This window comes from Cryptotermes secundus, unplaced genomic scaffold, assembly GCF_002891405.2.
Source record: "Cryptotermes secundus unplaced genomic scaffold, Csec_1.0 scaffold854, whole genome shotgun sequence".
Lineage (NCBI taxonomy): Eukaryota > Metazoa > Arthropoda > Insecta > Blattodea > Kalotermitidae > Cryptotermes > Cryptotermes secundus.
Window position 1 is genome coordinate 269,544 of NW_019727108.1, and position 16,112 is coordinate 285,655.

Genomic DNA, 16,112 nt, shown 5'->3' on the forward strand with positions numbered 1-16,112 from the left:
GGGGGAACCATTCTTCAGTTAGTTGCCATCTGGCCATACAAAAGCTGGATAAGAGCAAACTCCCATCATGGCAATTTTCGAAAAACAATATACATGCCAAAGTTAAGGATGAAAATGGCTGTTCACTATAGTTGACTAGACCATGGAAACTTGCATGTAGTATCTTATCTCAATCCAGAAACAAACTCGTGGTACATCTGGCAGCCATCTTTTACTTTTTGTGGGTACCTAGTAGTTCCTAATAACACACATTCAAATTCTGGAGTAACAGTTCATAAAACATTGCACACTTATGTGTTCTACAGGACGGGCAGACTTAACCGCAAAATTAATCAATCATGGATTAAAATCTTTTTGTGCTACTGGGCTAAGTATTTACTTGATTTGGGGTGTCTACCCCCCCCCCAGGAAGTGCATACATTACACGAGTTTTAACAGCTGGATCCAAAAGTATGACCACCACTCAAATCAAAGATATTCCACTGTATAATTGACTGCAAGTGGTTTTAGGTGACACAACTCTCAAAGTGCAAACTTTCAATAAGGAAATCCAGCATTTCAAACTGTAATATCCTTTGTAAGTATTACAATTAATTTACAGCTTAAAAGTTAGGGTGTAAATAACTTTTCAGGTACTACAGAGGTCAAATTTCCTTTAACCCTTTGGTGATTATACCCATTAAAATAAAACAACACAATAACATACTTCTGAGGCAACAAAGCAGATGAATCAGATAACTCTAGGGAATTCAGTACATCAAGATGCCTTACCAGATAAAATACACGAAAACTATAACAACAAAAACACCTCTCTGCAGTAAAATGACAAATGTATGAACAGAAAATTACAAAACTGCTGCCTATCATTTCTCGGCAATTCAAATAGTTGCAAAGTAACTTGAAAATACGAGACCATAATTTATACTACAGAAATTATGAAGCAGTTTAAACATTCCAATTAGCACAGAGTGCGAAGTCATATCAGTCAACAATCACATCTTAATCTGTAGTTCATTCCAGAAAATTATACCTTCTTGTAATTGAAACCACTTCATGCTATCTGTTGACCATTCAAACACGTGATGGATCACTCTACACTTAAAAATTTATAGTTTTAAAATTCATTCAAAAGTCAGAGTTAGCTAATTAAAGGAATTAACACTATTTCAGAATCTACCTTAAAAAAAAAACTGTGTCCCAAAAACTGTCTTTAAATATATTAAGTCAAACTCTCGAGGGTGTCAATACTTTGGCCAGTGTGTCCAGTTCTCTGTGCTGTATATCTACAAAACTAACTTTACTGCCTTCCGCAATGCAAATTCGGTGCAACCACGCCCCCCCCCTAAAAAAATTGCTTGCTACAAGGCGTTTTGGCTAACATTCCCTAGTTGCCATAATCACTCATTTACCCAACCTCAATCAAATTTGCGAGTTTATGTCACTGATGCTGAAACCTTAATAATTATTATTATTATAATCATTAATTCCCAAAACCTGAGGTCTGAAAGTTTCACTGAAAAGCGTGGTATGAAGTACAGATGACACTAGTATCAAGAGATTAGAAATTTTAGAATCACCTTCATCTGAATGTTTAAATGTCCCTACATGCAAATCAAGACAGGACAACCATCCTTTCCTGTCCTGTGGTGTGGTAAAATGTGGAGACCACCGTAAAGTTACTAATCCCTGAAAACAAATTATTTGCACACAACTATTCTGGAGATCCACTCAGTTGAAATTTCATGCGCAGTAATCATCCCAACAAACTCCAGACCTCACCATACTATATACCAACCCACTCCATTCAACTGTCTGGTATACTAGTAACAAAAATACTGTTTTTCAAAATCCAATGAGACTTCAGACTATATGCTCATTTATGATGTGGACAAAACTTCTCACCGCCAATACCTGCTACCGATAATCAAAGTTCAAATTTACAAAACTCCACGCGTGCGCGCATATATACACACATCCATGGGAGACAAACCATGATCAATCACATATACTATTCCTTTGGTCATTCAAAATTTAATTTCAAAGCTGGAGTTTATATAAAGTGCTGCATGTCAGGCCAATTGTACCACGACCCTCATACTAACCTTCAACTTGAAATTTCAAAACGATGCTCCACAGTTGACATAAGTCGTCCCGACCAGGACGCATGCTCAACTCCGACGGAAAACAGAAAGAAACAAGAGTCAATTAATCTGAATACAAACCTCTGGCAGTAACTCAAATTTAAGTAACACATTTCAAAATAAAATTCAGTATAATCACCTAAAGCATTAATGAAAAAATTTAAGGATATGTAGGCTTCTGTTAATACTTACATTGAAGTGAAATAACTGCAACTCCTACGTGGTGAGAGATTTAATTGCAAATAAACTTACAGAATTTAACCCATACTACATAAGTACTGAACTTCCTACCTAATGTTAGCAAGCATCCCTTACTTTCAATGTGGCCAACACTCCTAGAATAATCAGTATACAATTCAAACAAAAGGCAAGCATATTCAGCAGTCATAACATAAAATTTTAGGAAAGGGAAAAATTCTTGTAGAATGCAGTTACTTTTGTTGAACATTTCAGCACATCCAGGATGGGTCTCTTCTACATGTCTAGTTACTGCTCTTTCATACATTACAATAAATAAGCACACGCTTAAAACTTAGAACAACTCAGGGAATTTCAGTAATGAAGACAAACTATTTCATTTGATACAAATATCATCTCTTTTGATGTGCAAGACCTAAGATACTGAGAACAGAAATGGACCTTAATCTATATAAATTTGAAATCTAACAAAGCACTGATGACCATTAGCAAAATCTTCTAAACCTGAAGTGGGCATATCTGTCCAGAAATAAAACACCAAAAAATACATCTCTACACAGCAAATCACCTTACATACATTAAAGTAACAGTACTTTTGTCCCACTACACCCATTTATATTATGCATATATTATATTTAATACTGATACACATCTGAATACAAGACTACTAAAATATTCTGTATAGTAAATATGTATTTGTTGGGGAATAGAAAATTGACACAATGTGATACTTAGTGAGAAACACAAATCAAATCTTCAAAGTCACTGATGTATGTTGCTTTTGAACACCTATATACCAAGAAGCAGGAGAAATTCAACATGCCATTTCTTTCACCATTGTTGAAACAATGCACGAATGAAATAAAGACACTAATTAAAAAAAACATGTGGATATATAACACGCAACCACCACATACAATAAACGCAGTTCAATTTACATTTTGGTTTGCGTGCAATATTACTTTAAATCCTATTATTTATGCTTTTACTTCATTTTAACACTGTTTATGTGCAATCTGTTAAAAAAACTTTAAACCACTGACAAGAATACAACACTTGTGTCTTCATGTGACTACTGGCTGTAAGGATGGCCTATATTGTGTCCCCATATGCCTGGGCAATGCTGAATGGGTCGGCTAAACTGCTTGCTAAATCCTGCCTTCGCCCTGTGTCTCATTTAGCCTGCCTCGTCTGCTTTGCATTGCCTTCCTCACTATGCCTGCCCTGTCAGATAGCCCTAAGGTACGGTAGTAGAACCTAAATAAAGTTCAGAAAATGTACAAAAACATGTTAGTTTACACCTCAGCATAACAGATCCAATAGCTAAACCTAGTCAGTTGCTCCTCTTAATATATATATATATACACACACTATCATAACCTAATCTTTCAACACAGCAAAATATAACAAATACACAATAATGGAATCTACTTCCCTTCATTCAGCTGCTACATCTAAATTTTTTCCAACCTGCCATCTTGGTCAGGGAGGAACATTAATTTATTTCATGAAACAAAATGAAATCAACATAACAAAAGTAAACTTACCACAGTGCCAAGCGGAGTTAAATGCTTTCTGCATGACTTAATAACGTCGTGCACCTCCACCATATCCACCAACACCACCTCCTGCGCTGTAGCCTCCACCACCACCACCTAAGAGAATCACAATGAATTTCCTTCATCCAAAATTATGCTGTGTAATGACAAGTCAAGCAGTACAAACATGGTTACCAAATTCTTGGGGGGGGGGTTGAGTTAAAAAAAAAAAACAAACAAACAAAACAAAACAAAACAAAAGTAAACCTGAGTATGGACTTGGCCGGCCTCCACCACTGCCTCCAAAATTCCCTCTAACAGGACCACCACCATAATTCTGCTGGTAGCCACCACCGAAGTTGTCGCTGCTCCAATTTCCGCCTCCACTGTTGTACTGGCCACCTCCCTGGCCCCATCCACCACCTGCACCACCCTGGTTTTCCCATGGATCACCACCTTCAAGCCAAAAAAATCGTTAAAATAGGCATGTAAAAAAAAAAAAGAACGCGCCTAATACAATCAAATTCTAAACACACCATGGATACACTAAGAGTGAGAAATGACCCACATCCGACACATATGGCATTACAATACTCACCTCCCCATCCACCACTGTTGTAGCCACCACCTGCATTCCATTCACCACCACCTCCACGTCCACCCCATGATCCACCGCCGCCACCCCCACGAGATCCTCCACGGCCACCACCACCTCCGCCGCCGCCACCACCACTTCGGCCACCAGGACCCTGGCCCGCCATTTCTGCCTTGCTTAAAGCCTTCTTAACATCAATATGCTTCCCTCTGATTTGATGAGTTCTTTGTACTGGGAAACAAAAACAGAATCACTAACATCCATTTTCATACTCTATTACATGAAATATTACATATATGTGGTGAACACTGAAGAGAAAATTCACACTTACAACATATTTTGTCCACTGGGTCATAGTCCTCAAACTCAACAAACCCAAACCCTCGCTTTTTGCCAGTCTCTTTATCCGTAACAATAGCACATGACACTATCGGTCCAAAATCTTTGAAATACTCTCGAAGGTCTTCTTCTTCCATATCCTCCTTCAAGCCACCAACGAAAAGCTTCTTTACGGTGGCTCCAGCCTCTGGACGTCCGATTTCCTGCAGATAAAGAATGCGCTGGACAATCAGATCACAAACGTTGCCTAGTGCAGCCTACAAACTGCCCAAGGCCTTACTCTTACCTGTCTAGGTACAGCTCGCTTAGGCTCCACAACCCTTCCATCCACCCTATGTGGACGAGCATTTTGTGCATCATCCACCATATGTGCTCGGGAGTATGTAATAAAACCAAAACCTCTTGACCTATATAAAGACAGAAAACAATAATAATAATAATGCTGGCACATTAACTACTTTTCTGGAGGTTGTAGCAGCAGAAGACAATATACCGTTTTGTTTTTGGATCCTTCATTACAACAACATCCACAATTTCTCCCCATTGTTCAAAATGTTTCTTCAAAGATTCATCTGTTGTTCTGTAATCAAGTCCTCCAATGAAAAGTTTCCGGATATGTTCAGGCTCCGTTTTTCCACCTTCCTGAAAAACGGAAAACATTATACTGCACATTTTAAAACACAGCTCAACTACATGCACATTTAAACACATGGCTCGAAAACCCAACATGAAAACATACCACCACACTGTTAGGAATGTGCATCAAAAGGCAAACTTTTGCCAACAATAGCTAGAGAAAATGCTGGTGATTGTGAAAGCCATATAGCACTTCACCTCTGTGGTCAGACTTCCTAGCTACAGATCTAGAGGTCCAGGTTCGATTACCAGTGCTACCAGATTTTCTTCAGTCAGTCTGGAATAGGGTCCACTCGGCCTTCTAAGGATAAGAGAGGACCTATTTCAAGGAAATAGCTGCTCCGGTCTAGAACACCGAAATTAACAGCCGTCAGGATTTGTTGTGTTGACCACGAGACACCCCCAATCTGTTAAAAGTTGGCACTAACTTCGCAGACAAGCGGCGGTCGTTCGGTAGGAATAGTTCGCTTGAGGACAAACTATGGAGTTTGTTTTATATAGCTCTTATAAATAACATCACATGCTTATACCATTAAGCGTTATTAGGCAGTCATACAGGATGTCTCAGGAGGAAAGGTCAATATGTTATGTCTTTTTATTCTGAATGGTTTCTGAGACAGCTATTTCACTGTACTGTACAGACCAGCAACACATCACCTCCTCGCACATTACAAACTGCAATAATGTCGACAGAATTCTAAAAAATGTGTTATACTTTGTAAACTGTACCTACTTTGTCACCTGAACAATGAACACCAGTATTAAGAACAGTAATTAATATCTCTATTATCAACAATTTTGGATTTGTACTATGAAATAGATGTATCTTGGAAAATGACACGTGCATAAAAACTTTTTGCTTAGAATGACTGATAATGACCTCCCATAATTACCTTTCCTGCTGGAATACATCACATCTCTGAAGAATTAAAAATTCAATACATGCAGTAAAAGAGCTCCATGTGGATGTGCCACAGCTCAAGCGGTTGTTAGTCCCTGGCTTCCCACCACAGCGGCCTGGGTCTGGTCGAGTGGGATTTGTGATTGACAAAGTGGCACTGGGGAAGGTTTTCTCTGAGTACTTCAGTTTCCCCTGCCAATCTTCATTCCACCAAATTCACCATCATAATCACCAGTGGCAGGATACAATAGGGCAATTAGTGGCCACCGTGCCGAATGAACCCAGCTTGACTCCAGCCCGCCCTAAGCGAATTAAAATTAGTTAAAAAGCTCTGTGGTTTTCAGCACTCAAGCAAACTATACCACTGTTGGTATACCACTGCTTGTTGGCGAATTTCAGTAGATAGAGGATGTCGTGTGGTCAGCGCAACAAATCCCCATGGCCATTAATCTCACATTTTTGCAATTGCTGCAACACGCTTCATAAGATCTAAAAGTCTGTAATGATGGTATATTCAAAAAACCAAACTCAGTGATTGCTCGGCTGTGACTGCTAAGACAAACATTAAAAGAATTCCACACATAAGGACTACCATCCATGTCTACTGTTAAAATCAGGGTATTATCAGTCATCACTAAAGGGAGATTCCCTGTGTAGTACCTTATGCAAAACCATAACTTTCACTCATAGTCTACACTGAATAATTTCAGTCGTCTCACTTCTGCTACAATAAAGGGAGTCCTGATGGGAGAGATGTTCAAGCTGGTTTGAGCGATCAGATGATCTACCAGGAGTGCACCGAGGAGCACTTTATAACTTTACCAAAGGTCTGCTCAAAGAATAAAAAATTGTCCTGCATACAAAGGCCCAAATTATGTTGAAAAGAAAAGAAGGTAGCGCAGATTGACAGTACAGCAGTTACAAAAACACAAAGAATCCACCCTACACATCTCTGCTAGATCTGATTTCAACAGCCACGAAATAGTGCATGGTCATAGGTGCTATGCCTCATGCATATTTTTTTAGGGTTCATCTTAACTCCCACAGGTTTACGTTGCGCTTGGTTTATATGGCCTATTTTGTGATGACATCGTGTCCAGAAATAGGGACTTCCTCCATCAGTTGGGTTCAAATGAAATGGCTTTTACCTAGGGTTACCATACGTCCTCATTTTTCTGGACATGTCATTTTTGAGGGGTAAATTACCGTCAGGGAGGAATTTACAAAATTAAGGTGAATGTCCAGAAGTTGGCCATATTTCAATTTTCTTCTCCTTTTTGCCTAGCATATTTGCTTTATTCATGTATCTTCTCCTTGCAAAGGGAGTATTCATTTGACTAATCGGTGTTCACTTCCAGTTCCTTAGTCGGAACTGCAGGATTGCTTTGCTTACCGCTTGGTTTTCACATGTTGCAGAGTTGTTTAACATCGTATCGTTATAAGTTTTAATCTATAATAAGTGTTTTGTGATTTTAAACAATTAGGGAAATCAGTACCAGGTAGGAATAGAGATACTAAATTAGAACGGTACAATATATAAGCGTACTCTTAATCTTATATGCCGATCCGCATTACATATTATTGGTTATGATTTTTTCATCTTTTTATAGCACTACTTCAAGAGAATAATGCCAAACAGAAAGTGCAAATTCACAGACAAATTGAAGAAAAAATACCAGTGTTTTCGCTCTGGTCGTGTGGAATGCGAAGCAGAATGCATGATCTGTACTCCAGGGACATATGTCTCAATAGCCAATAAAGGAAGTGGGGATTTAAAATTTCATATGAAGTCCGAAAAACATTCTAAGAATGTTAGAGGGGAGAGTTCTTCCGAAAAAATGACTAAATATTTCATGCCTAATACCAAAATTGATGAAAATGTATGTGCTGCAGAAGGCACACTTGCTTTCCATACTGTAGCACACCACAACAGCTACAAGTCCATGGACTGCACATCTAAATTACTTAAGAGAATTGTTTAATGACTCTGAAATAGCTAAAAAAATATCAGGTGCTCTTACGAAAACAGAAGCAGTTGTTAACTCAGTTAGCTCCTCATTCAGTAAAGGAACTAATCAAATCTTTGCAGGGCATTCCATTCTGTGGTGTATCTACAGACGCAAGTAACCATGGCGTGGTTAGGGTATTTCCATTAATGGTCCAGTACTTCGACTATGAATATGACGGACTGCAAATAAAGTTATTGGAAGTGCAAGGTCAACCAAATGAAACAGCAGATGCAATTGCTGCGTATGTTAGTGAGACTCATAGTAATCATGGTCTTCTAGGTAAATGTGTAGCATTTGCAGGTGACAACTGCAACACTATGTTTGGTGGTCTAAAAAAAAGGAGGTGGAAGAAATGTGTTTGCAAATCTGAAGAGATTAAAGCCCTCTCCGATAGGGGTTGGGCGCCCTGCACACGTCTTAAACAACTGTATGCAGCATGGCACAGACACNGCAGACACTACAAATTGACATAGAATCAACTGTGCTAAAGGTGTACAATTATTTTTCTATATACACAGAGTAGTCTCTCTTAAACAGTTTTGTGAGTTTGTTGACACTGAGTATCAACAGTTGTTGTATCACTCCAAAACTCGTTGGCTTTCATTATTCCTAGCAATTGAAAGACTTATCTGAAATTTTTCAGTGACCAATTTAGTGAAATATATCTCTTGCATCTCCATTCATTAATGTGTGTTTCATTCCCATATTGAGTCTATTGAAAGGGAAAAGAATTCTGTGCTTGAAATCCTGAATATCTTATCTGATATGCACAACATCCTACAAGAAAGAAAAATGCAAAACTATGCATCACTGAAGGTGAAAGCTCTATTTCGAGAGAGAGAGAGAATGAAGGCTTGGAAGCAGAGTGTAAACATTTTCTAAGCGACATCAAAAATCTGTACAATGGTTGCTTGGAATATTGGATATGTGGATTGAACCATATAAGGAGTTTTCGTGTTTCAAATGGATGCAACTTGAAAATTTCCCATGGACAGAAATTGAATCATCCATCAAATAAATACCTGATGGATAAAGGAATTGACATCGATGATAGCAGGTGTTTCAACCAATTCTGCAATCTGAAAACATTCATACCTACGTATAATGAGGGAACGAAGTCAGCACCATTCCACAAAAAATGGTCTCAGTACTTCAAATCAGGAAGTGTTGAGCGTCACTCTGAGGTCCTGAAAATAGCACAGCTCTTCTTTGCTATTCCCGCACCTAAGGCTAATTTGGAAAGGCTGTTCTCTTTAATTGAAATGCAGTGGTCTAAGGAGAGGAATCATCTTGCTGTGGAGTCAGTGAAAGGACTAGCTATTGTGAAATACAACTTTCGTCATTTCAACTGTGCTGCATTTCATTCATACTTGCTGAAACATCCTGACGTTTTAAAAGAAATTTTGTCAACAGAAAATTATTCATGGTCTGTTAAGATTGGAACATAGTGACTGGATTTCAATTGAACAGTTATAGGCCTAAATGTATTGTAGTGACTGAAATTTGATTGCACAATTAAGTGTATTGTTAAAAGTTTTTATGCATTCCAAGTTTATTATATCAAACAATGAAGTAGGTAACTTTACATTAATTGTCTGAAAGTAAATGACTTTGTATCATTGACCATTGTGTGTATTGTGTGTGTTAGCTTAGAAGTTACATAGGCGCTGGTACAGCTTGATTTGTATGTATGGTGTCCTCATTTTTAAGTTACAAAATTTGGTAACCCTACTTTTACCTGAAGCCCGAATCCAATCTTGAAAATGTTGCATTTTAAGATAAAAATGGTTGGATAATGTCCAAAAACACAACAATCAAATCACATAATGCTAAGACTTAAAAGTACACATATAGTGATGCACCATGTGTTGGAACAGTGACAAGGTAACAACCCAGCTTCCTGTATTTCCCCAAGTTTCAAATGTGAAAATATGAACAGAACTAAATACTCACAAAACATTGCAGTTTTCATTACTAGAAGGTAACATAATAACTTTTCCATTCATTCAAAACAAAAATGTTTTTAACCAAAAATGTGTTGGAGTCTAAATGGGCCTGCATGGAAATAAAATAGCTGCAATGGGCACAGTAGTTGGGTGTTATATGTCAAGCCATTACCCAACAGTCCAGCTGCTGGAAGAGGTTTTAATTCTATTAGATAATCCAGAACATTCACTGATCAGCAAATATTAAAATGTTTTGCCACAGAACAAATTTGGAGAACAGTTTGCATCGATAGCTGTAAGTGATGGCATTATCTGGAAATTCCGGCTAAATTAGGATCCACACTAACAGAAGCATTAACAATTGGTGATACACCAGAAATCGAGAAATTAAGACTCTGAGCAATATTTTGTGATTTTCTCATACTCAGAAAATGGGTTAAAAGGAATTAATAACATCTACGATGAACACATTGCACATTACTGAAGTGCTTATGAGACAGCTGACTCGAAGCAAAGCAAAGGCAGAGATAGTAAACTACTATTACCAGCACCACGGCTTAAAACCTCAGTGGAAAAAGGCAAGGAGTTTCAGTTTGCAAAATGGATGGAGGAGAAAATTACTTTTAAAGGTACTATAGGAATTGCTCATCTGTGCTAGATGGTAGCTTTGTCAATAAACCATATGAGAGCAGGCCACTCCAGTCTTAGAGCAAGTTTGTACATTTTAACTATGTCCATGCTATGATAAAATAAGATCTTTATAAAAATGTGCTTCAGAAGGCAAAATGGGCATTGCCTATGCCTTTTGTACATATTTATTTTTCAAAATGAAAAGTCTAGTTAGAAGACAGCCATGCTCATGTTCAGAGGCTGGTTTCAGCAGTCAAAATGACCATGTTTTAGTAGTGTACTACCAAAAAGCAGTGCTCTGTTGTGTTTTTAATGAGCAAAATAACTCGACGTAAAGGATACTAATAAAAAAAGTTTCCTATTCATGGTGGGAAGTGGTCATGTAAAGTTGCAAATGATGCTCTACCAGGTCACCCTGTTAAGACTGCAACACAAGCAAAGACTTCTATGCCGCAGGTTTTGATGCACTGTTAAAGTAATGGGACAAGGGTATCAATGTGGTGAAGGATATGTTGAGAAATAAAAGCTTTTTATCCAGGCTCAAATATGTTTTACATTTTATATCCATTTGTCACCTATTTACCAACTCTCCCTTGTATTTTAACCATTCAGCCTAGGCCAGGGAAATTCTTATAGATTTGGTGTAATATATTTAATGATACTGCCAGTTCTCAGTTTACATAGCATCCAATGGTAGAATGACTGGGTCATAAGGATTTGTAATCGGCATGAAAGTGGTCATGGCCTAATCATGGCACATCCTGGAATAAAACTGCAACTATAAAACACACAGAACTTCAGTTCAGTCTCAAATCCAGGCACCTCCCAAATCAAGCAAGCCGCATGTTTACTTCATCTAGAGTGCTCAGCATTTTATGCAGTTTCATCAGCACGCACAAAAAATAAGTTCTGAGCACTTTACCACTTGCCAAATCACGGCTGCAGCAACTGCATGAAAGATTCACAATAGTGATGTGGCCAATATGTTTGATCACTGGTAGTTCCTGCAGAGAAATATCTGTTGCAGCTAAATCAAGTGACCAAGGGCGCCTGCCAATGGTCCCACCAATCCATTACTTGGGGAAGTCTGTATTATGCTTGTTATCCAGGAGGAGTTGTTTGTCATTATCCACACATCTCTTTCTTCACTGTCACTAATGACCTCGGCACTAGCTTGCAGAAAGTTCAGCATTCAAAACTGACCCAATAATTTAGAAGGCCTTGTATATGGATAACGATTTTACTCAGGATAGCAGCCTTAAGGAAGAAGCAATGTGAGATGTCTGCAAGCCAGCATAGTCTAATAAAAGATAAGTCCTATATCGCTAGGCAATGGCTGGTAAACATTATGCCATGAATAGCATTGGTAGCAATATTGCAACAAGTGAAACCTGTAGGAGCAGATTTTGTGAAACTGCACAAACCTAAGTATAAGTAACAGAGCAAATCAGCACAATTATTTATTTGGAAAAAATCATGTGTATACAAAAATTGCCTATGCATTGCCCATCCGACCCTCTGTAGCATTCTTATAAACATCTTATTCTATGACAACGGTCACCTAGTGACCTATTATTATTTTGTACATATGATAACTTCTTTTTAAAAAAATTTATGGCCCTGCACAAATCATTTTTACTCTGGCCTTATAAGCTTCGTAAACTTCTTTTCCCTGTGCACAGACAAAATCTCCATCGTTGTTCCTACAGTTTAGTAAACCCTAAGATACTTTCCTCCAGTTAAACCCGTCCCCACGTATCAATTAAATAGTACGAATATTGGTAGTCCTGTAATTAAATGCATAAGAACATGCAAGAGAAATAAATGCCATGTAAAATACTCGGCAACACCAATGTCGGTTTCTTGATTGACACCGCGTACCAGTACGCTAGATGAACGCTGGCACAATATACATGCATTTCGCTTTATCAAAACTCAGGGGTGAATGAAGCGCCTTCTTACTATCTGGCTACAAAAAAATCTTCCATCCCCAGCACATTAATATATAATAATAATAATCGTTCATTCAAACCGCAAAAACTTAACATTAGCAGGAAAAAAAAAATTCGACGCTACTTCTAAGAGTCACGAAAATGGCGGACGGCTTCAAGCAAGCAATCTAATATTACGTTACGTAACTTTCCATATACCAAAAGTAATTCGGTGTATTACAGGTCACATTCATGGCCACAACAATAAAGTCAATCGGTTCTGCCATTCTAACAACTGAATTTAATCCCGAAGATACAAAACACAAAGGCTTGGGTTGGGTGGCGTCACTATGTCTACGTTCCACATATACGCCGGGTACATTTCTATATATTAAGAGAATTACACAAGCCTATAACTCCAATAGTTCAAAATATCAATTATGCTTGTTTATAATTATATTTAAGCCTTACCTCGTGGTCCATCTTTACCATTTCCACTGCAATTTGTCTAGACGCACTTTCAACCTACCACCAACAAAGCAGCTTCAGCCAAAATGGCAGATGATGGCGTGGAACGTAAAGTCGATGAAGGTCGATGAAGCGCCGTGTAACACAATGCCTGGCAACGCTGGCGACGGAGTCACTGTGACGTCATATTTGCGATATGCTGCCATCTATTACCTCATTCAGGATTCTGCTGGAAAGTGGCTGCAGCCATTACCGAGAGCCAGTCGGTATGAAGGTTAACTACTGTAGTACTATACTACCTTGAATGAATGTATGAGGGGTAGGCCTCCTCGGCCCTTGCACCACGACCTGCAGTAGTCTATTGTGCTTCCTATACTACCTTACTTCAATACGTATGGTAGTAGCCTATGCGCACCATGCCCCCCTAATCCCGAGTTCACAAAACAGCACTAAATAATTTTTCCACCCTGACCTCATGTATTGTAGAGGTTCTTACTCAATTTTTAGACAGGAGTTGAACTAATATCACTTTCATACCTATCAGGAGAAATTTTCTCAGCAATGCCTGTAAAGTACAAACATTTCATATATATTAATCCAACATATGCTTACTGAAATACACCAGAGCATTGTGTACTATATCAGCTGTAATTATGTAAGATTTGAGGCTTTCATGGCGGTGATTATCAAGAAAGCAGTCTTCTGGGATTTGGCACCGTGTATATGTGGTGTTAACCGACGTTTCGGAGGAACGTATCGCCTCCATCTTCAGGGTAGGAAGAAAAATATAAGAAATCCACAAGTGAAGAGACCGTGAGAACCGGTAAAAGCAGACTGGTGTTGGAAATATACACAGCTATGTGAGAGCAGTGAAGGAAGGGGGGAAGGGCAAGTATACAAGTGAAATCAGTAGTGTCAGAGGGGGGGGGGAGGAGCTGGGACAAGCAAGGTTTTGTGTTGGGGGAGAGAAAGGCAAGGTTAAAGGCTGGGCACTAACCCTTAAGCTAGGGGAGGGGGTTGTTATGTTAGTCGGTCATGGCCTGTGTAGCCTTCTGGATCTGGCGTCATATCCCGTGGGGGGGGGGCGGTTCTTAAGAGAACAGATGAGAGGCTTCCATGACTTGCTGAGACAAGGCTGACAAGGGTGATGCAGCCGTGGTACTGGATACGTCTGACTACAACCGAAAGATCGCCGCTCTCTTGGAGGGTAAGGCCTACAGGAAGTTGAAGAAGGATCCTACCGATACCATAGAGTGCAAGACTGTTCTTCTCCTGAAAAAGTGCCAGGCTGAGGAGGTCTGCCAACAGCTACGACCTCAGGGTTCCAGGCCACCTAGACTCTACGGGTTGCCAAAAATCCATAAGCCTGACATTCCACTAAGGCCCATTGTGAGCATCATTGGCTCTCCTACCTATCGCCTGGCCAAACACTTGGCTGGCCTACTAAGCACATACACTGGCAATGGTCCACACCACATAAGTAACTCTATGGAATTTGTCCACACATTGGACTCTCTCCATGTTGATCCCTATGACATAATGGTCAGTTTCGATGTGGTGTCACTCTTCACCAGGGTCCCTATAAAGGATATGATTGGATCTGCTAGGACGACATTTCGAAGAAGACATCTTGAGACTCTTCCACCATATCCTGACCACCTCATACTTCAACTTCAATGGCCAGTTCTATGAACAAACCAATGGTATGGCGATGGGCTCGCCACTTTCTCCGGTCATCTCTAACCTATATATGGAGGACTTCGAGGAGAGGGCACTTGACTTGACCCCACACAAGCCCTGCTGCTGGTTTCACTACGTGGACGACACCTTCGTCATCTGGCCACATGGGCCCGACAAGCTCCAGGACTTCCTGAACCACATAAATAGTATCAACCAGTGCATTCAATTCACAATGGAAACTGAAACTGAAGGCCACTTCCCCTTCCTCGTTATAGATATTTACAGGAGACCCGACGGTTCTCTGGGCCATAGAGTGTACCGCAAATCCACCAGTACAAACCTCTACCTTAACGCTGCGTCCCACCACCACCCTTCCAACAAGCACGCTGCACTTTCCACATTGGTGCACAGGGCTTGAGCACTGTGTGATCAAGACAGCCTACATGCGGAGTTGGTGCTCTTGAGGGATGTATTCAAGAAGAACGGATACAACAACCGGCAGATCCACAGTGTTCTCAACTGGTGGCCCAATATCAGCCGGCCTGAAGACAAACCGGGCTCAGTCGCCTTCCTTCCCTATGTTGGGACCATATTCAACCGTATCAGCAGAGTGCTGTCCCGGCACAACATCAAAGCAGTGGGTCTGCCTCCAAACAAATTATCCAATTTCCTCCAGCCAGTCAAAGATAGCCTGGGCCTAAGGACACCGGGTGTATACAGTATCCCATGTGAGTGCGGCAATGTCTATATTGGGCAGACAGGCCGCTCCGTGGACACAAGTTTGAAGGAGAATCAGCGGCACATCCGGCTCAAACATCTGGACAAGTTGGCCATAGCTGAACACAGCATTGATCTCGGGCACTGTATTCAGCTTCAGAATACCTTCATCCTCACCACCAAGACCCGCTATATGGATTGCATCATTAGGAAAGCCATTGAGATTGAACTCCATCCCAAAAATATGAACAGAGAAGGGGGGTTTTGTCTCAGCAAGTCATGGAAGCCTCTCATCTGTTCTCTTAACCCCCCCCCCCAGGATATGATGCCAGATCCAGAAGGCTACACAGGACATGACTGACTAACATAACAACCCCCCCCCC

At 39.9% G+C, this 16,112-nt stretch overlaps 2 protein-coding genes across 2 annotated transcripts; one reads left to right on the forward strand and one right to left on the reverse strand.

The window, feature by feature from the left end:
• Positions 1–2,358: 2,358 nt before the first annotated feature.
• Positions 2,359–13,440, reverse strand: LOC111864498 (heterogeneous nuclear ribonucleoprotein A1, A2/B1 homolog). Its single transcript, XM_023851779.1, has 8 exons — positions 13,336–13,440; positions 5,305–5,453; positions 5,098–5,218; positions 4,804–5,014; positions 4,476–4,703; positions 4,145–4,333; positions 3,887–3,994; positions 2,359–3,596 (listed from the first exon to the last, which is right to left on the reverse strand). Exons 1-7 carry the CDS (start codon positions 13,354–13,356, stop codon positions 3,924–3,926), a joined length of 990 nt encoding a protein of 329 aa, XP_023707547.1. The 5' UTR covers positions 13,357–13,440; the 3' UTR covers positions 2,359–3,596; positions 3,887–3,923.
• LOC111864490 lies at positions 13,419–15,024 on the forward strand. Its single transcript, XM_023851765.1, has 2 exons — positions 13,419–13,440; positions 14,462–15,024. Exons 1-2 carry the CDS (start codon positions 13,419–13,421, stop codon positions 15,022–15,024), a joined length of 585 nt encoding a protein of 194 aa, XP_023707533.1.
• The last annotated feature ends 1,088 nt before the right edge of the window (positions 15,025–16,112 follow it).

Excerpts from the sequence above, each read along its gene's own strand:
- LOC111864498 (XM_023851779.1), bottom strand. The coding sequence starts at position 13,356 with ATGGTAAAGATGGACCACGAG. Across the intron at positions 5,454-13,335 it reads TGGTAAAGATGGACCACGAG|GAAGGTGGAAAAACGGAGCC; the intron begins GTAAGGCTTAAA and ends TCCGTTTTTCAG. Across the intron at positions 5,015-5,097 it reads AGCGAGCTGTACCTAGACAG|GAAATCGGACGTCCAGAGGC; the intron begins GTAAGAGTAAGG and ends CTTTATCTGCAG.
- LOC111864490 (XM_023851765.1), top strand. The coding sequence starts at position 13,419 with ATGGCAGATGATGGCGTGGAAC. Across the intron at positions 13,441-14,461 it reads GGCAGATGATGGCGTGGAAC|ACAAGGCTGACAAGGGTGAT; the intron begins GTAAAGTCGATG and ends TGACTTGCTGAG.